The sequence below is a fragment of the Bufo bufo genome, chromosome 8, assembly GCF_905171765.1.
Source record: "Bufo bufo chromosome 8, aBufBuf1.1, whole genome shotgun sequence".
NCBI classification, from domain to species: domain Eukaryota; kingdom Metazoa; phylum Chordata; class Amphibia; order Anura; family Bufonidae; genus Bufo; species Bufo bufo.
In genome coordinates, this window is record NC_053396.1 from 8856597 (window position 1) to 8877176 (window position 20580).

The window sequence follows — 20580 nt, forward strand, 5'->3', positions numbered from 1 at the left end:
GAACATCTGACGGCTTCTGTTATGGGGGGCGTCTACTCCAGAGCAGAACATCTGACGGCTTCTGTTATGGGGGGCTTCTCCTCCAGAGCAGAACATCTGACGGCTTCTGTTATGGGGGGCGTCTCCTCCGGAGCAGAACATCTGACGGCTTCTTTTATGGGGGGCGTCTCCTCCAGAGCAGAACATCTGACGGCTTCTGTTATGGGGGGCTTCTCCTCCAGAGCAGAACATCTCACGGCTTCTGTTATGGGGGGCGTCTCCTCCAGAGCAGAACATCTGACGGCTTCTCCTTGGTAACTTTGTAGCAAGCTTTCAGCTTTGTCACCACTTGGCTCCTCCCAGGGGAGGAGTCTCCCTCTACCTGAGGAACAGGTGCAAGGAGCTCAGGCAGCTACCATACCTAGATCTGTTCTCTCCAGGGTCCAGGATGTCCTCTGCTCCTGGAGACCCTCAGCCTCCGCTGTGGGTGATCACTGGATCTCATTCCTGGGGTGGATCTGAGAAGCTGGACAGCCTTCAGGACCAGAAGTCTCCCTTTGCTGTGGAGTGGATCCCTGATCTGGCCACCTTATCCCTGGAGATCTCCAAGGAGGAGACCATTAATCTTGAAGACCACCCATCTCTTGATGAGGAGCAGCAGGGAGCCACAGACCCCTCGGTGGTGGACACCTGCAGGCAGCATGGACAGCAGCTCAGCCTCTACTGCTACCAGGAGCAGAAGCTCATCTGTGCCCAATGCAAATCCCTGGGCAGCTGCCAGGCACACAGGACCAAGTCGGTGGAAGAAAGGGCATCTCAGATCCGGGTGAGTAGTGGTCCTGGCACCCCCACTGCATTGCAGAGCTATGCCCCTGTGGTGCCACCCTGCAGTGCAGGCGAGGGTTAATGCTGGAGCACCCTTGTGTGGAGGCTGGAGGGGGGGGGGGGAGTGAGCCGCAGCAGAGACCTGACTCATTGCAGAGATTGTGTCTTCTTGGTATTCATAACCTTCTCTCTGTGCCAAGCAATCCTGGCAGTGCCCATGACTACAGGTGCGGGCGTGTCCTTTGTATGGGGGTTCATATCCCTAGGAAAGCTGGGTGACCTCCAGTGTGAATTCACAGGTGGCAGATTTGTGGCAATTGATCTGAATGATAATAAGCATTAAATATCTGCACTGTGCCCAAGGGCATGGGGGGCAGCACGTCATGTCTGGGCAGATTTATCATTCAGGACTCTAGGAAAGTTGGGTGCCGGTCTATTTAAAGATAGGGGGAGGGAGAACGGGAGAGGAAGAGAAGGAATGTCACTGATTTCCTTTCACTCACGTCCTGGGTGCACGCCCTGCACGCTGTATACTTCATGTAATAAAACCGCCAACTACTGCACCATAAGATAGCCCTCCATAATAGTGCCACCAGAATAGAGACAGCCACGATGACCTGCATAACAGTGCCACCAGAATAGAGACAGCCACGATGACCTGCATAATAGTGCCACCAGAATATAGACAGCCACGATGACCTGCATAACAGTGCCACCAGAATAAAGACAGCCACGATGACCTCCATAACAGTGCCACCAGAATAGAGACAGCCACGATGACCAACATAACAGTGCCACCAGACTATAGACAGCCACGATGACCTGCATAACAGTGCCACCAGAATATAGACAGCCACGATGACCAACATAACAGTGCCACCAGAATAGAGACAGCCACGATGACCAACATAACAGTGCCACCAGAATATAGACAGCCACGATGACCTGCATAACAGTGCCACCAGAATATAGACAGCCACGATGACCTGCATAACAGTGCCACCAGAATATAGACAGCCACGATGACCTGCATAACAGTGCCACCAGAATATAGACAGCCACGATGACCAACATAACAGTGCCACCAGAATATAGACAGCCACGATGACCTGCATAACAGTGCCACCAGAATATAGACAGCCACGATGACCAACATAACAGTGCCACCAGAATATAGACAGCCACGATGACCAACATAACAGTGCCACCAGAATATAGACAGCCACGATGACCTCCATAATAGTGCCACCAGAATATAGACAGCCACGATGACCTGCATAACAGTGCCACCAGAATAGAGACAGCCACGATGACCTCCATAACAGTGCCACCAGAATAGAGACAGCCACGATGACCTGCATAACAGTGCCACCAGAATATAGACAGCCACGATGACCAACATAACAGTGCCACCAGACTATAGACAGCCACGATGACCTGCATAACAGTGCCACCAGAATATAGACAGCCACGATGACCAACATAACAGTGCCACCAGAATATAGACAGCCACGATGACCTGTATAACAGTGCCACCAGAATATAGACAGCCACGATGACCAACATAACAGTGCCACCAGAATAGAGACAGCCACGATGACCAACATAACAGTGCCACCAGAATATAGACAGCCACGATGACCAACATAACAGTGCCACCAGAATATAGACAGCCACGATGACCTCCATAATAGTGCCACCAGAATATAGACAGCCACGATGACCTGCATAACAGTGCCACCAGAATATAGACAGCCACGATGACCTTCATAACAGTGCCACCGGAATAGAGACAGCCACAATGACCTCCATAACAGTGCCACCAGAATAGAGACAGCCACGATGACCTGCATAACAGTGCCACCAGAATAGAGACAGCCACAATGACCTTCATAACAGTGCCACCAGAATAGAGACAGCCACAATGACCTCCATAACAGTGCCACCAGAATAGAGACAGCCACAATGGCTCGGCAGCAGTGTACGGAGGTGCCGAGTCGGGAGCGTGAGAAGCCGCGTGACACGCCAAACTGGGAGGCGTCAGCGAGCCCAGACACACTGAGGAAGGAAGAGAGCAGGAGGCAGTCAGAGATACCCGCTGAAGTTTAGAGGAACCCCTCCCCTGGTCTTCCCGCCAGTCGGCCATCTTCCCTGCCCTCCACTACCCAGTAAAGACGGAGGGGGATAGCGCACCAAGTAGCAGGCGCCTGCCTATGATATGTACTCAGCGAGCCCTTGGCTTCCCAACCATATACTGAGCCTGGACGTTGTAACTGCCCTATATATGACTGTAACCAGCAACCCAGGGAACAATAATCCCTCAGCAAAATAATACCAGGGACCTATACAGGAATATACTGAGCCTGATATTGTTACAACAGACAGTTAAGTACCCTGACACAACAATGGGTCCACAAAAAACGCAGAGCACTGCAGAAAAACTGCAGTGGAAGGATCGCGGTCGCCATTACCGCAACGGAACGTCCATACCAGGGCAAGTACGGCATCAAATACACCAACGCCTACAACATCCCCTGGGGAGGACCAGGAAGAACTCGCCCAAGTCCTGGGCGCCATAATGGCATGTAGGACATCCCTAATGGGGAAACTAGATGAAGTTAAAACTTAAAATTCCCGGACTTTTCCATGGAATTGCAAAAACAGCAAGCCACGTTCATGGAGGTTAAAAGACGACTGAGGGGAGCGAGCATCCCATATTGCTATCCTGCAAGACTTAGAGTGGTGGACGGAGACAGGGCAGTCTTCTTTTCCTCCCCTGGAGGAGCGTCAGAGTGGTTGGCCCTACGAAGAAGATCCCCCCAAGACGCTGAGACTCTCCTTATTTCCAGGGTCCGGCCGCCAACCGAGGACAACAACTGGGTTCGCTTTATTTGCCTCAATTCTGCTGATCACATACCGTTGTATGATTGCACTCTGTGTTTGTCTAGCTAAGGTTGTCTTAATATCTACAAGCCCGCATGCTTCTGCCGATAGTCATCGCCGCCGGAGGCATCCCGGATTTACTGGCCAATAGTTTGGGGTAGATACCAACCCAAAATCTAAGTGTTTTCATAGAAAGCAAAAGTTTAAGTTCTGAACTGTGTTTTTCTGTTTGAACTGAAATGAATAATGTTTTATTGGTTATATAGTAATGATGCACACCAATACACCCGCTGCGCTGCGCTCCACCTATGACAAACCGGCTGCCTTGAAATCCATGGCTGAGCTGGAATGTCAGGGGTCTGTGAACCCCGCAAAGGTGCTTGCCTTTATCAGAAATTCTAGCCCACAAATTCAATGTCTTCAAGGGACACATCTCACCAATACCACCTCTAAGGCCTCTTTTACACGGGCATCACGTGTGAGGGCCGGATAGGATGTGGGTGCGTCGCGGGAAAATGCGCGATTTTTCGATGTGAGTGCAAAGCGTTTTAATGTGTTTTGCACGCACGTGAGAAAAATCGGCATGTTTGGTAGCCAGACCCGAACCCGGACTTCTTCACAGAAGTTCAGGTTTGAGATCGGTGTTGTGTAGATTTTATTATTTTCCCTTATACCATGGTTATAAGGGAAAATGATAGCTTTCTTAATACAGAATGCAAAGTAAATGAGGGATGGAGGAGTTAAAAAAATAATTATAATTAAACTCACCTCATCCACTTGTTCGCGCAGCCCGGCTTGTCTTCTTTCTTCTTCTTTTGAGGACCTGGGAGGAAAAGGACCTTTGGTGACGTCACTGCGCTCATCACATGGTCCATCACCATGGTGATGGACCATGTGATGAGCGCAGTGACGTCACCAAAGGTCCCTTTCTCCCAGGTCCTCAAAAGAAGAAGAAAGAAGACAAGCCGGGCTGCGCGAACAAGTGGATGAGGTGAGTTTAATTATAATTATTTTTTTAACTCCTCCATCCCTCATTTACTTTGCATTCTGTATTAAGAAAGCTATCATTTTCCCTTATAACCATGGTATAAGAGAAAATAATAAAGATCAGGTCCCCATCCCGATCGTCACCTAGTCACCAAGCAAATCGCACCGCATCCGCGCAGAATACTCGCCCGTGTGAAAGGGGCCTTACACAGTTCTACCGAGGGCCATATAAAACCAGCATAACGACTTCGGAAATAGAGATAAGTGCCTCTCTGGAAAGTTCACAGCAGAACAAAGTATGCAATTAGACCAACCGATTATCCTAGAAGAAATCAGATCTCAATAATGGGAAGTCACCTGGGCCCGATCCAAATACACGAAGGGACTATAGCTCCGTGACTACTGGCCACCCTCCGTGCAGCTCTGGAAACAGGAGAATTGCTGGAGTCATTCATGGAAGCAACCTGATATTTTATTACTCAACAGTCCATTCACACGTCCGCAAATGGGTCCGCATCCGTTCCGCAATATCGGACCCCTTCATTCTCTATGGGGCCGGAAGAGATGCGGAGAGCACACTGTGTGCCCCAAACCTCCGGGCCGCGGCTCGCAAAAAAATAGAACATGTCCTATTCTTGTCTGCAATTAGGGTACTTTCACACTAGCGTTTTTGTTTTTCGGTATTGAGTTCCGTCATAGGAGCTCAGTACCGGAAAAAAACTGATCAGTTTTATCCTAATGCATTCTGAGTGGAGAGCGATCCGTTCAGGACGTCTTCAGTTCAGTCACTGAACGGCGTTTTGGACGGAGGAAATAGCGCAGCATGCTGCGGTATTATCACGGTCCAAAATTCCAGATCAGTTGCCGGATCCGGCATTAATTTACATTGAAATGTATTAGTGCCGGCATTAAAAATACCGACATGCCGGCGGATCCGTCCTTCCCGCAGGACGGTAAAAATGTGAAAAAGAAAATAGAAACGGATACTATGTCTGTGTGACAAACGGAGAGACGGATCCGTCTACAAATGCTGTCCGTTTGCATGCAGATTGCCGGATTTCTGGCGATGGAACTGATTGCCGGATCACTCTGCCGCAAGTGTGAAAGTAGCCTAAACTGGGGTAAATGGGTGTCTATGCCTCTGGACAGGCCCATCTCATGTGGAGAGGCTGAAGGTGGTGGATACATTCAAATATCTTGGGGTAATTATCACTAATAAACACTCCCGGACCCTGTCGCTCATTATTCATCCCTTAGTTGGTCATATAAGGAATAAACTACTAAATTGGAAGCCCGTCCACAGATTGGCGCAACTAACCTGGAAGGAGGCCAAAACACTAACCCAATCCACGGGGGTCACGTCTGAGTGATCCGGCAAAACGTATGCCAACTGATGGCATTTGTAAGACTGATCAGTCTGAAAAATGCCTGATCCGTCTTACAAACGCATTGAAATGCTGGATCCGTCTTTCCGGAAAAACGGATCCGGCATTTTTTTTTTTTCACTGTATTTTGAATGTCGGATCCGGCACTAATACATTCCTATGGAAAAAAAAAATGTCGGCATTCAGGCAAGTGTTCAGTTTTTTTGGCCGGAGATAAAACCGTAGCATGCTGCGGTTTTCTCTTTTGCCTGATCAGTCAAAATGACTGAACTGAAGACGTCCTGATGCATCCTAAGCGGATTACGCTCCATTCAGAATGCATGGGGATATGCCTGATCAGTTATTTCCGGTATTGAGCCCCGAGGACGGAACTCAGTGCCGGAAAAGAAAAACGCTTTCGGAAAGTAGCCTTACCTGTCTATATTTTTAAAGGAGTCTTTATTCATGGCACGTAAATGCATTGCCCTGAGATGGTGCGGTCCCAATACGCCAAACCTGTCTATGTGGAAACGACAAATAAACCAAATTCTTTCATACATAGTGCTAGTGTTTAAACAGCGCAATAAACTACGAAAATTTGACCGGGTCTGGGGTTTGTGGCGTGAAATTATGCTAAAGTGGAACTCCCCTTTAAATAGATATTAACGTGGACTGTCCCTTTAAATGGGAGAAAAAGCTCAGTATGCTTGGAAAACTCCCAGCAGGAATGTGGAGCTGGTTTTCAGATGGGAAGGGGGGAGAATTTTCGTGTCCGCTGTGACAACAATACCGCGTTCTCTCCGTCTGGGGCGGGCACAATGGACTCTTTATACCCAGCCTGAATTCCTGGCTCTTGGAGTGTACAGCACCGAGCACCTTGGGAGTTGGGTTACCGACCCTGGCTTGTGGTGACGATTGACGGGTATCAATTTCGTGTAGCAACTGATCACCGCACCGAGCCAGATTATATCAGTAATCTGTTATACCGGAGGGGGCGGAGCATGACACAGAGGTTCTCTGTGTCATGCTCCACCCCCTAACTCACTGCATTTTATGTTTTTATTGAAAGGGATTCTTATAATGGAAGGCTTTACCAATTGTTTTAATTTGTCACCGTCCAAGATCTCTGCCTGCTGTCAGTGAAAGAGAGCATGCGTGTTTACATCATGAACAGACAACGCAGATGCAGGGCTCGTTACAGTGTATCAGACCTTCTGCGGAAGAACCCTGGAGTCAAACACGATCGGCGCAGGGTTTTCGTGAGATTGTTTCTATTCACTGACAGCGTGCAGTACTGAACATGTCAGATCTGGGGTTAACCCCGTCGCGGAGATTCTCCGTTGATCCCTCTGATCTGCGCTGCTGTCAGAGACGATACTAATGAAACGCTTTCTCCCCCAGAACAAGATAGTCGATCAGTGCGAGAAGCTGCAGCTACAGACGGCTGGGATTGAGAAGTATCTCGCCGACTCGCTTCCAGCCAAGATCCCACGAGTGGCGGTAATTATAGGTCCTTAGAGGGCGGTCACAGCCTCCTTATACTGTGCTCTGTGCACATCAGTGTCATAGCCGTGTGACCTCAGGACAGTAATTGGGCAGCACTGTGTACATACATTACTTATCCTGTACTGATCCTGAGTTACATCCTGTATTATACTCCAGAGCTGCACTCACTATTCTGCTGGTGCAGTCACTGCGTACATACATTACTTATCCTGTACTGATCCTGAGTTACATCCTGTATTATACCCCAGAGCTGCACTCACTATTCTGCTGGTGCAGTCACTGTGTACATACATTACTTATCCTGTACTGATCCTGAGTTACATCCTGTATTATACCCCAGAGCTGCACTCACTATTCTGCTGGTGCAGTCACTGTGTACATACATTACATTACTTATCCTGTACTGATCCTGAGTTACATCCTGTATTATACTCCAGAGCTGCACTCACTATTCTGCTGGTGCAGTCACTGCGTACATACATTACTTATCCTGTACTGATCCTGAGTTACATCCTGTATTATACTCCAGAGCTGCACTCACTATTCTGCTGGTGCAGTCACTGCGTACATACATTACTTATCCTGTACTGATCCTGAGTTACATCCTGTATTATACTCCAGAGCTGCACTCACTATTCTGCTGGTGCAGTCACTGCGTACATACATTACTTATCCTGTACTGATCCTGAGTTACATCCTGTATTATACTCCAGAGCTGCACTCACTATTCTGCTGGTGCAGTCACTGCGTACATACATTACTTATCCTGTACTGATCCTGAGTTACATCCTGTATTATACTCCAGAGCTGCACTCACTATTCTGCTGGTGCAGTCACTGCGTACATACATTACTTATCCTGTACTGATCCTGAGTTACATCCTGTATTATACTCCAGAGCTGCACTCACTATTCTGCTGGTGCAGTCACTGCGTACATACATTACTTATCCTGTACTGATCCTGAGTTACATCCTGTATTATACTCCAGAGCTGCACTCACTATTCTGCTGGTGCAGTCACTGTGTACATACATTACTTATCCTGTACTGATCCTGAGTTACATCCTGTATTATACTCCAGAGCTGCACTCACTATTCTGCTGGTGCAGTCACTGTGTACATACATTACTTATCCTGTACTGATCCTGAGTTACATCCTGTATTATACTCCAGAGCTGCACTCACTATTCTGCTGGTGCAGTCACTGTGTACATACATTACTTATCCTGTACTGATCCTGAGTTACATCCTGTATTATACTCCAGAGCTGCACTCACTATTCTGCTGGTGGAGTCACTGTGTACATACATTACTTATCCTGTACTGATCCTGAGTTACATCCTGTATTATACTGCAGAGCTGCACTCACTATTCTGCTGGTGGAGTCACTTTGTACACCCATTACTTATCCTGCACTCATTCTGAGTTACATTCTGTATTATACTCCAGAGCTGGATTTATAATTCTGCTGGTTGCTGGAATCAATCAGCTCAAGTGGCTGAGCGGAGCCTATTCTTCCTATAGCAGATGCTGTATAATGTATGCAGCAGAGAAAGTTCTGTGTACACACTGAACCTGCAGGGAAAGCTGAGAGATTGCTACTGTGAAACACGCAGAATTATGAATGCAGCTGTGGATTCAATCTGCAAAAAAGAACATCATTCAGTGGGGAGGTGCTAAGTTGACGATTTGCATCCGCTCTGTTAGAGAGAACTGATACACTGTAACGAGCCCCGCACCTGTGTTACAGAGCAGGGCCAGGTCTGCTCGCGAGATGATCATCCAGCGACTGAACTTTATCCGCAACGTGTGTGACAGTGAAGAGCAGCGCCTCCTGGAGGAGATCCACGCTGAGGAGGAGCGGGCACAGCAAGGGGTTCTCACCCAGAAGGCCCACTGGACGGAGTCCACCAAGAAGCTGTCCGGGATCAGGAACTACCTGGTGGACATGTTGACCAAGATGGACGACCTCAACCTCATTGTACGTAATCATCTGTGAAGATTCTGGATTAAAGGAATTTTATTGGAACATTTTGTTGACTTTTTTTTCCTTGTCTTCTTCTCCCCAGGTCACCGAAAATAAGATGGAGGACAGGTCAGTGTGTTCTATATCCACCACTGTATAAATGGCTAAAACCGCCATACTACTGAAATCTCCGCTCTTCAGTGATTACGTCAAATGTCCACTGCTTCAATGCAGGCGTATGTGTCTCCATGGTAACAGACTACAAACAATCCTGATCCCTTCTACTCATCCTCTACTTCTGTGTGTGGTATCATGGGTCTGCATAGGAGCTGTGTACACAAAACTGGAGGAGGATTTGTAAAAGAAGAATATTTCCAAAGTTGTCAGTGTTTGATGTGACGGCGGCCATTGCCTTCATCTTTAATCATGTGCAGTCTGCCTTCCCTCTGCAGAACAGAAGAAGCAGAAGGAATTCTGGAACCTCAGGAGTCGGAAAAGTTAAACTTTAACATGGATTGTTGTCAAAGTCCATTACTGAACAGATTGTGGGCCCTGTCTGTCCTCTGCTACACCTCCGGTCAGTATAAGACACTATACCGTCATATATACTCTTCTCCTGTCCTCTCCTACACCTCTTGTCAGCATAACACACTACACCTTCTCCCGTCCTCTGCTACACCTCCGGTCAGTATAAGACACTATACCGTCATATATACTCTTCTCTTGTCAGCATAACACACTACAGCTTCATATATCTCCTTACCCTGCCCTCTCCTACACCTCCTGTCAATATGAGGCACTACACCTTCATATATCCTCTTTTCCTGTCCTCTCCTACACCTCTGGTCAGTATAAGACACTACACCTTCTCCCGTCCTCTCCTACACCTCTGGTCAGTATAAGACACTACACCTTCTCCCGTCCTCTCCTACACCTCTGGTCAGTATAAGACACTACACCTTCTCCCGTCCTCTCCTACACCTCTGGTCAGTATAAGACACTACACCTCCTGTCCTCTACTACACCTCTGGTCAGTAGACACTACACCTTCTCCCGTCCTCTCCTACACCTCTGGTCAGTATAAGACACTACACCTTCTCCTGTCCTCTCCTACACCTCTGGTCAGTAGACACTACACCTTCTCCTGTCCTCTCCTACACCTCTGGTCAGTATAAGACTCTACACCTTCTCCTGTCCTCTGCTACACCTCTGGTCAGTAGACACTACACCTTCTCCCGTCCTCTCCTACACCTCTGGTCAGTATAAGACACTACACCTTCTCCTGTCCTCTCCTACACCTCTGGTCAGTATAAGACACTACACCTTCTCCTGTCCTCTCCTACACCTCTGGTCAGTAGACACTACACCTTCTCCTGTCCTCTCCTACACCTCTGGTCAGTATAAGACACTACACCTTCTCCTGTCCTCTGCTACACCTCTGGTCAGTATAGGACACTACACCTTCTCCCGTCCTCTCCTACACCTCTGGTCAGTATAAGACACTACACCTTCTCCTGTCCTCTCCTACACCTCTGGTCAGTATAAGACACTACACCTTCTCCTGTCCTCTCCTACACCTCTGGTCAGTATAAGACACTACACCTTCTCCTGTCCTCTCCTACACCTCTGGTCAGTATAAGACACTACACCTCCTGTCCTCTGCTACACCTCTGGTCAGTATAAGACACTACACCTTCTCCCGTCCTCTCCTACACCTCCGGTCAGTATAAGACACTATACCGTCATATATACTCTTCTCTTGTCATCTCCTACACCTCTTGTCAGCATAACACACTACAGCTTCATAAGTGCTCTTACCCTGCCCTCTCCTACACCTCCTGTCAATGAGGCACTACACCTTCATATATCCTCTTTCCCTGTCCTCTGCTACACCTCTGGTCAGTATGACACCACACCTTCTCCTGTCCTCTCCTACACCTCTGGTCAGTATGACACCACACCTTCTCCTGTCCTCTCCTACACCTCTGGTCAGTATGACACTACACCTTCTTCTGTCCTCTTCTACACCTCCGGTCAGTATAAGACTCTACACCTTCTCGTATCCTCTCCTACACCTCTGGTCATTATAAGACACTACACCTTCTCCCGTCCTCTCCTACACCTCTGGTCAGTATTAGGCACTACCATCTTCTTCTGTCCTCCCCTACACCTCTGGTCAGTATGACACTACACCTTCTCCTGTCTTCTCCTACACCTCCGGCCAGTATAAGACTCCTTACACTGCACCACTGATGAGTATCTTCTACTGTAGCCTCAGAAGATGACCGGACATTTCTTATTTTTAGCTTGTGAAAGCCTCACGTTTGATGAGAAGACCATGAGCCCCCTCCTCGCCTTATCAGACAACAGCCTTAAGTTCCTTCACAAGAAGGCAAAGAACTATCCAGATGGACCTGAAAGGTTTGACCACTGGCCCAACTGCTTGGCAGTAGAGTCTTTCCAGAAGGGCATCCACATGTGGAAGGTGAACGTGGAGACATGTTGTGCCTACAAGCTCGGCATCACCTACAGAACCATCGCCCGCAAGGGCTCAGGCAACGACGCCCGGTTAGGATACAACCCGGTTTCCTGGATCTTCTCCCGTTACGACAAAGACTTCAGTTTTTCCTACGACTCTCAGCATCAGACTGTAGAACTCCTGAAGGGTCCCAAACAAGTTGGCGTCTTGGTGGACATGGACGCTGGAGAGCTGATCTTCTTTGACCCTTCCTCTTGTGTCATCCTGTACAGTCACCAGACAACGTTTACCTCTCCGGTCAGTCCTGTATTTGCCGTGGCCGACGAGAGCATCAGTCTCGAGAAGTGACCTGAGACGGAGGAGGTACTTATGGGCATATAAGAGACTCTAGAGTTTTATATAATGTATGTGAAGTTGTTACATACGTAAAAAGAGCACTCCACCCAAAGCTCAGTCTTCAGTTTGGATTGGTTCTCCAGAAGCTGGACCATACCTGGTGTCTATCCAATGGTTGGATATGGTTGGCCTGTCATGGTCCCCTAGTGCCTTCCTTGTCTATGGTTGGTGATGTCAGACATGGGATCTCACCTTGGACCCCAGGATGGCATTGTAGCCAGGTCCAAGATGGCCACGCCACAGAACCCAACGTAAATCTTGTGTGACTCCATGGGTATTACCGCATCTACGGTCCATAGCTCTCAAGACCCCCCTTTTCTTTTTTACAGGAACAGCGCCACCCTTGTCCACAGGATGTATCTGGTACTGCAGCTTATCCCCAATGAGGTGAATGCGGCTGAAGTGTAATACCAGAAACAACCTGTGCACAAAAGTGGCGCTGTATGCTCAACAAGAAGGGACTTATCCCTGTTCAATGCGGAACGTCTGAACGACTTTCCGTTGACAACAATAAGAGGTGGAATACGTGCGGTAAGTTAAATGCTGACTGCAGCAATGTCAATAGGGCTGGCTGACCATATGACGTGTTGGGGGGGTGTCCCAACTTTCCTCCCACACCAGAGGATCATGGTCATGGAAAAGGAAGGATCGGGCTGTTGTATTTCAGCATGCCCTATCCTTAGTTCTCATGGGAGATAAGACGCTGCCAGATGTGTCTGGCAGCGGTTACTCCCCTCTCCCCCATTGAAAATGCAAGCTGAGCTGAGCATGCATGTGTATGGGGGGGGGGTCTGGTTCAGGTAAGTGCATCAGAACATGTGAACTGTTTATCCGATTTGACAGGAACGTGGTCAGTGGATGGCAGCGCAATATTTTTTGTAAGTTTGGCGTCCATCAAATCGCCGTTGCCCGGAGCATTCCATACGATATGACGAATGTCCGAAGATTTCAGAAATTCTTCAAAGAATATTTGCACAAAATGTATAAAAGCTGTGTGGATGGAATATAAATTATACCGTTATAACACGTGCCGAGTGACGTCACTTTTGTACGTTATATACTGCGCTCACTTCTCACGTCACACATTACGTTTAAAAAACGTGGGGCCCCCTCTTAGTAACGGCAGGGCGCCATATGCTGGCACATCCATTCGACCAGCTCCCGTCAGGGGCCACGAGCCAGAACCTGGTTTACATCTGTAGTTTACGCAGCGACTGCGCTCCTGTAACGCCCCCTGTTCACGTGCCCAGCAGATAACGGCCGGCTGAGGTTACTCGGAGCCGCATCACGTCCCTAGCCGTGCGTGGGAGCGCCATGGACTTTGCACCCTTGGCACAGAAAACTGCAGCGGACATATTTAAAGGGACCCACCAGAAAAATATGCAGAAAATCCAAGCTTCTTAGTCGTATCTGTTTCTGGGAAAGCTGGGTGAGGAGACATGAATGCTACAGATCACCCTTCTTTCCTAGATTCCTGAATGGTAAATATGCACAGAATTACAAGAACAGTGGGCGGGTGACAACCTCGATTGCCACCAATAGGGGAAGGGGGGGCCACCCAGCTTTTCCCAGACTCCAAAAAGGCAAGTATACCGCCCTCTGCTCCTGTTACACTGAAGTCTCAGAAAGCTGGGTGACAACTAGTGTAATGGCAGCCGGCTGGGAAATCAGGGTGGCAACCTATCTTGCCACCATTACAAGGGTTGTCACCCAGCTTTCCCAGACTCCAGAAAAGCAAGGATACATCCCACTGCTCTGTAACACGAATACTAGGCATATGCGCCATTCTGGGAAAGCTGAGTGACAACCCCTTAAATTGGTGGCCAGACAGGTTGTCACCTTGATTTTCCATCTGGTCATCACCCAGCTTTCCTAAACTCTCTGAGTTATGGCCTCCATTATAGTCTCCAGAATGGCAAGTCTACATTCCTCTGCTCCTGTTCTACTGTATGACTGAGCATATTGTCTACTCTGGATTCCGGGAAAGCTGGGTGACAACCAGTCTGTCCACCATTAAAGGTGTTTTCACTCAGCTTTCCCAGACTCCAGAAAGGCAAGGATACATTGCACTACTCTGTAATACTATATAACTAGACATATTTGCCATTCTGGAGTCTGGAAAAGCGGAGTGACAACCCTTGGTGGTGGCCAGACAGGTTTCCCATCTGGCCACCATTACGGGGGGTAGTCACCCAGCTTTCCTAAACTCTGATTAGGAAGTATTCCAGGAGCAGGGGGATGTATCCTTGCTTTTCTGGAGAGTGAAAAAGCTGGGTGACAACCCCTGTAATGACAATCAGAAAGGTTGTCACCCCGATGGGATATCATTTTTCACACATTATTTGATTGCTTGGATTTATTGGAGAACCCCTTTAAGACGAGTGAATTATGAGCCCCCCCCCCCCTGTTATTTCATAGCCCCTCGTAGTCTGGGGAGGAGCTGATCCAGGGACTGGATCACGTGATCTGGAGGGACGTCGTCCCTGAGACGGCCCTGGAGGAGGAGGAAGCTCAGCATCCCGGCTTCTCTTGCCGCCTTATAATCGTTCACATAGTCGTCCCCGACGTGAGCGGCGCCCTGCGGCGGCACGCCCCCCAGCTTAAGGGCCTTGTGAAAAATACCTAAATCTGGTTTAGCCACCCCGACCCTCTCGGAGGTCAGCACAAAATCAAAATGTCCGTCTAAGTCAACCTGCCTGAGGATGTCCTCCAACCTCCGGTCAAAGTTGGAGATCACCGCCATCTTGAGGCCCAGTTCACCGCATTCTTTCAGCACCTCGCGGGCGCCTGGTAGCACCTCCCAGTACTTGGCGGTGCTGAAATCTTGGTAGAGTTTCTCGGCCAGGGGTTGAAGGATCTTCTTGTCCTGGATGCCGGCGAGGCAAAAGGTCTGAGACACCACGTCCAGCCACCACCGGTGGGAGGTCATCCCCTGGGACAGGCCATAGTTGGGGAAGAGACGGCAGTGGTCGCGGTACGCTTGTCGAAAGGAAGATTCCAGGGCGGCGGAGTCAACTTGAAGGCCTCTGCTTTTGGCCTCGGCCTGGTACTGCTGACCAACGGGAAGACGGAGACGGAGAAGAGTGTCTTTCACGTCCCACGTTAGAAGCCGGAGCGTCATCTTCGGTCCTGCAGATCTAGGAGACAGCAGTTAGTTGCAGTGTAGCAGAGTTACTATTTAAAGGGCCAGTAACACTATAAATTCTAAGATATCACTCATAGGTTCTGGACACAGGGAATGACACATTCAACTTGTGTGAATGATTACAGGCTGGGTGCCCCTTTAAGGCATTCGTGAAAATGAGCGATACTACAAAGGTGCGAGACGTTTCTGTCTCCCGGCGATGAGAGAAGGTGGAGCAGTCACCTCTCCTAAATTACACGCACGCCCTGGAATTCAGTCGTGTCCATCCGCCTCATCCATTCATTTCAGGCAGATTCTCTTCACCCCCGCCTCCCTGCACAATTTCATGATCCCATAGCCAGCTTATCCCCTCCCTGCCACGATGGGCGCAATATGTACACAGTCCATAGTCAATGCCAAGGTGTAAATATCAATGCATAATACGTGCCCCAGAGGATTAACTGTTCGAGAACCAGCTCAGGTGCAAGCCCTGACACCTTCCCTGCACCCATATGTACATACGGTCTATTGGCAGCGTCCTACGCAATATGCACAGGCTGGGATTTGTGGAACTACAAGTCCCAGCATGTGTGAACCACTGATGTAGAGTGAATTACACTGAGCTGCAATACCAAGTACGACCACTATACAATGTATGGCGCTGTGCTTGGAGAGCTGAGAGAAGGAGTGCTGCTGCCTTCTCAAACAGCTGATTGGCGGGGGTCCCGGATGTCAGACCCCCAACGATCAGATACTGATCAGTAAAAAAAATCGCAGAAAACCGTTTTAAGTTAAAGGGGTATGCTGGTAGTTAAAAGCTATCCCCTATCCGCAGGGCATTAGATCAGCGACAGGACCCCCAACTCTCAGAGCCCCCCAAAATGAACGGAGGGGCAGGTTGAGCATGAGCACTGGCGCTCCATTCATAGCTGAGCGGTGTGCTCCCATAGAGTTGAATGGAGGGGCAAGGTGTGTGTTCAGGGGGCTCCGAGTGGTATGGGGGGGCCCATTCTCATGATCAGTGGCGGTCCCAGCAGTTGGACCCCTGTGGATAGTGTACAACTTGTAACAGGTGGAATAGCCCTTTAAGGGGCTCTAGGGTAATCTGTATTGGGGGGGTCTGGTCTGGGGTTTGATTTTATATTCTGGGGGACGGGTCTTAGGAGTCTATAGGTTTGGGGGCTGTATTGATTTAGGGAGTCTAGGGGTATCTGTATTGAATGTTATTGAGGGGCTCTGTTATTTTGGGGGAGGGGGGGTCTGTGTTTATTGAGGGGCTCTGTTATTTTGGTGAAGGTGGGGGTCTGTTTATTGAGGGAGTCTGGGGGAAGGGGGGGGTCTGTGTTTATTGAGGGGCTCTGTTATTTTGGGGGCTCTGGGGAATGGGGGGGTCTGTGTTTATTGAGGGGCTCTGTTATTTTTTCGGGGAAGGGGGGGTCTGTGTTTATTGAGGGGCTCTGTTATTTTGGGGGCTCTGGGGGAGGGGGGGGTCTGTGTTTATTGAGGGGCTCTGTTATTTTAGGGGAAGGGGGGTCTGTCTTTATTGAGGGGCTCTGTTATTTTGGGGGCTCTGGGGGAAGGGGGGGTCTGTGTTTATTGAGGGGCTCTGGGGAATTTGTATTCATTAGTAATTAGTAATCTAAAAGAATAAATATTTTATGCAACTCGCAAACTGCGCCTCCTTGTACTCGCCATTTTTGGAAATTCCCTTCTAAAAAGTTAGCAATTATGCTCTGACGCTGGGGTCAGCAGCCTCCCAAACGCCAATTGTTGTAAAACTACAACTCCCAGCATGCTCCATTGACTTCTGTGGTAGTTCCAGAGAACAGCTGAGACGCGTGCATGCTGAGAGTTGTAGTTTCACAACAGCTAGAGTGCCGGAGGTTGCTGACTCCATGTCTCATAATTAGAGATAAACTAATTTCAGGTTATGCAATTCGTTCACGCGTCGTTTGGTGGTAAAAGGTGAATTGCGTTATGGACTCCCCCTGCATAACGGAAACGGGACGGATCCGTTTTGCAGCCCATAGACTTCTATTATGACGGAATGCCTCTAAAGGCATTCCGTCATAGAATTGTGTTATGGTCGGTGGTAACGGAATCCATAACGCAATTTTGCTTTTACCACCAAACGAAAAGTGAACGAATTTCAAAATGTGAAATTCGCTCATCTCTAGTCATAATCTGAGAGGGAAACTGGGGTAATTTGCACTAATACCCCATACCTCCCAACTGTCGCAGATCCGGCGGAACAGTCCCAGATTTTAGCGGCTGTCCCGCGGTCACGGAACGGCTAAGGTACGTCCTGCTCTCAGCTGATTGTAATGATGAAGCGAGGAGCCGTGCCCTCGCACATCGATCTGCAGAGCTGTGTAGGTGCTAACTACTGTGAGGGGGCACCTATCTGGGCATAACTACTGTGAGGGGGCACCTATCTGGGCATAACTACTGTGAGGGGGCACAACTACTGTGAGGGGCACATACCTGGGCATAACTACTGTGAGGGGGCACATACCTGGGCATAACTACTGTGAGGGGGGCACATACCTGGGCATAACTACTGTGAGGGGGGCACATATCTGGGCATAACTACTGTGAGGGGGCACATACCTGGGCATAACTACTGTGAGGGGGGCACATATCTGGGCATAACTACTGTGAGGGGGCACAACTACTGTGAGGGGGCACCTATCTGGGCATAACTACTGTGAGGGGGCACAACTACTGTGAGGGGGCACATACCTGGGCATAACTACTGTGAGGAGGCACATACCTGGGCATAACTACTGTGAGGGGGCACATACCTGGGCATAACTACTGTGAGGGGGGCACATATCTGGGCATAACTACTGTGAGGGGGGCACATATCTGGGCATAACTACTGTGAAGGGGGCACATACCTGGGCATAACTACTGTGAGGGAGCACACACCTGGGCATAACTACTATGAGGGGGCATAACTACTGTGAAGGGGGCACATATCTAGGCATAACTACTGTGAGAGGGCACCTATTTGGGCATAACTACTGTGAAGGGGGAACATATCTGGGCATAACTACTGTGAGGGGGCACATACCTGGGGATAAGTACTGTGAGGGGCATAACTACTGTGAGGGGGCACAAAGGGAGAATAATTACTATGTGGGGTATGGGTGTGTATAGTTATGCTTTGTGCGGAGTTAAAGGTGTGGCCTAGTATGAAAATAATTGCTGCGGCGAGAAATGTGCGTCGCTAATATTGTCCCTCCTTGTGGTTTTCAGAAGCTGGGAGGTAATAGGTATGCGAATACGGTTTGTGTCTTTTCTTGTGGTGATTTTTCTCCTACTCCCCGTTGTTGTGTGAGCACAATGTGACATCTCCTCACACCCCCCTGTAATCACTGCTATGTGTGTGCCAACAGGGAGTCTGCACTAAAAACCAATCAGATCACAGCTTTTATTCTCTCTGCGTATGCCCCGTTATAACATGTCGCGACCGGATTGGTTGCCACAGGGAACACGCCCCCGCCCCATGAACACCCCCTGTCCCCGAGTATCAGTGTGCGAACCCTGTCACATGACCTCCCTGCTCCCCCGACCTCACTCACCGGAAGCAGCTCCCGGAACTGTGATGAGAAGACTCTGGTCCGGCTATATAATCTTCCCCCGGGAAACAATCGTTTTGAACTATGGTTCCGCCCATTCCAGGCGATACCGCCCAGTAATGATATGCCTATGCATTAAACAACCTTTCGCACACCTAATTCATTATTGCCTTAGAAATGTACTAAACTATTTGGAGTCATTTTCCAGAATGTGTTAGAGAAATGCTTAAATGGCAATTCCCTGACATAATCAGAATAGCTATTGCTGGAGAAGGATCCATATCTAGAATTCTAGCAGGATTTTCCACATATGTCTGGACCCCATGTGACACATAAATTGAGGGTTATCACGGAGTGATCGACATTTAGTCTATTTTAGCCCTCCATCATAGGTATACCTCCAAAGAGCAGTAATCGTGGTGGGTATTTATATCTGTAGTACCTATATATAAGCACCTTTCTACAGTGAGTATATGAATATATACATACCGCTCCATTCATAAAATTCTGGTTAAAAAATTGCTTGTTCAGTTTCATGAATATATAATTGCAAGATCTCTGCTTGCTGTCACTGAATGACAGAATTAATGTTTGCAGCCTCACCAGACGGCCATGATCTGGATGCATAAATCCTGGCCTGACAACGGGTCTGATGATCCAAACTAATTTCAGCAATCCCTATGATGCTGGGGGTCATCTACGGGGGGGGGCTGGGATTCGCAGATGTAACACGGATGCCAACATACACCCACATTAAGGCTCGTCTGACCAGTCCTGAATTAGTACTTCTTCACAGCTGAGGTTTTGTCACAAGTACATGCAGTATGAGAACATGACTCTCTGTCCTGACAACGAAGGGGCCGCAGCCAAGGCGTCACATGAATAAATAGGTGGAGACGCCCCCATGCATGGGGCTAGAGGGCTAAACCAATACTGGGGCCTGTTCGTCCTGAGGCATGGAGGGGGTCCTAGAGGTCAGACCTTATGATTAGTTCACAGAGGAGAGGCCGGACCTCCACCGATCAGATATCCTAAACCTATAGACTGCCGTGCAATTTCCGGCGCTCCATTCACTTCTATGGGGGTTACAGATGGCGTCTGCTCTGGAGTGCCATTGCTACCAGGTACCCACTGTTTCATACAGCAGCCACCCGGGGCTAATGCCTGTGGTCGGCGGTAATGCCAATCGCAGACATTTAACTCCTCAGATGCCGTGTTTAAATGTGACAACATTTGAAAGGCAAAAAAAACCCGGAAGCGCGCACTTTCCAGGCAGGAACACCGTCCCCTGGCTGAGATTGGGGAAGACGTTCCAATGAAGCAATAAGCCAGAGCCTGTACTAGGCCTCTATGCCTCAGGGCTCATGCACACGGCCGTATGTATTTTGCGGTCCGCAAAAAACGGATGACGTCTGCGTGCATTCCGTATTTTGCGGAACTGAACAGCTGGCCCCTAATAGAACAGTCCTATCCTTGACAGTAATGCG

At 48.9% G+C, this 20580-nt stretch overlaps 2 protein-coding genes across 3 annotated transcripts; one reads left to right on the plus strand and one right to left on the minus strand.

Moving 5' to 3' along the window:
• Positions 1-371: 371 nt before the first annotated feature.
• BSPRY (B-box and SPRY domain containing) lies at positions 372-13121 on the plus strand. Its single transcript, XM_040405715.1, has 6 exons — positions 372-805; positions 7440-7538; positions 9295-9525; positions 9614-9639; positions 9963-10087; positions 11817-13121. The coding sequence occupies exons 1-6, from the start codon at positions 428-430 to the stop codon at positions 12335-12337; spliced, it is 1380 nt and encodes a 459-aa protein (XP_040261649.1). The 5' UTR covers positions 372-427; the 3' UTR covers positions 12338-13121.
• Positions 13122-14726: 1605 nt separating this feature from the next.
• On the minus strand, positions 14727-19133 carry HDHD3 (haloacid dehalogenase like hydrolase domain containing 3). 2 transcript variants are annotated; one of them, XM_040405056.1, is made up of 2 exons: positions 19097-19133; positions 14727-15522 (listed from the first exon to the last, which is right to left on the minus strand). In XM_040405056.1, the coding sequence occupies exon 2, from the start codon at positions 15504-15506 to the stop codon at positions 14793-14795; it is 714 nt and encodes a 237-aa protein (XP_040260990.1). In that variant the 5' UTR covers positions 15507-15522; positions 19097-19133; the 3' UTR covers positions 14727-14792. The 2 variants fall into 2 exon arrangements, with proteins under 2 accessions (XP_040260990.1, XP_040260989.1); XM_040405055.1 differs by lacking the exon at positions 19097-19133 and adding an exon at positions 17735-17853.
• Between the last annotated feature and the right edge of the window lie 1447 nt (positions 19134-20580).

Coding starts and splice junctions, on each gene's coding strand:
- HDHD3 (XM_040405056.1), bottom strand. CDS start 15,506: ATGACGCTCCGGCTTCTAACGTGGGACGTGAAAGACACTCTTCTCCGT.
- BSPRY (XM_040405715.1), top strand. CDS start 428: ATGTCCTCTGCTCCTGGAGACCCTCAGCCTCCGCTGTGGGTGATCACT. Junction 9,526..9,613: donor TGGACGACCTCAACCTCATT/GTACGTAATCAT, acceptor TCTTCTCCCCAG/GTCACCGAAAATAAGATGGA. Junction 9,640..9,962: donor GAAAATAAGATGGAGGACAG/GTCAGTGTGTTC, acceptor TTCCCTCTGCAG/AACAGAAGAAGCAGAAGGAA.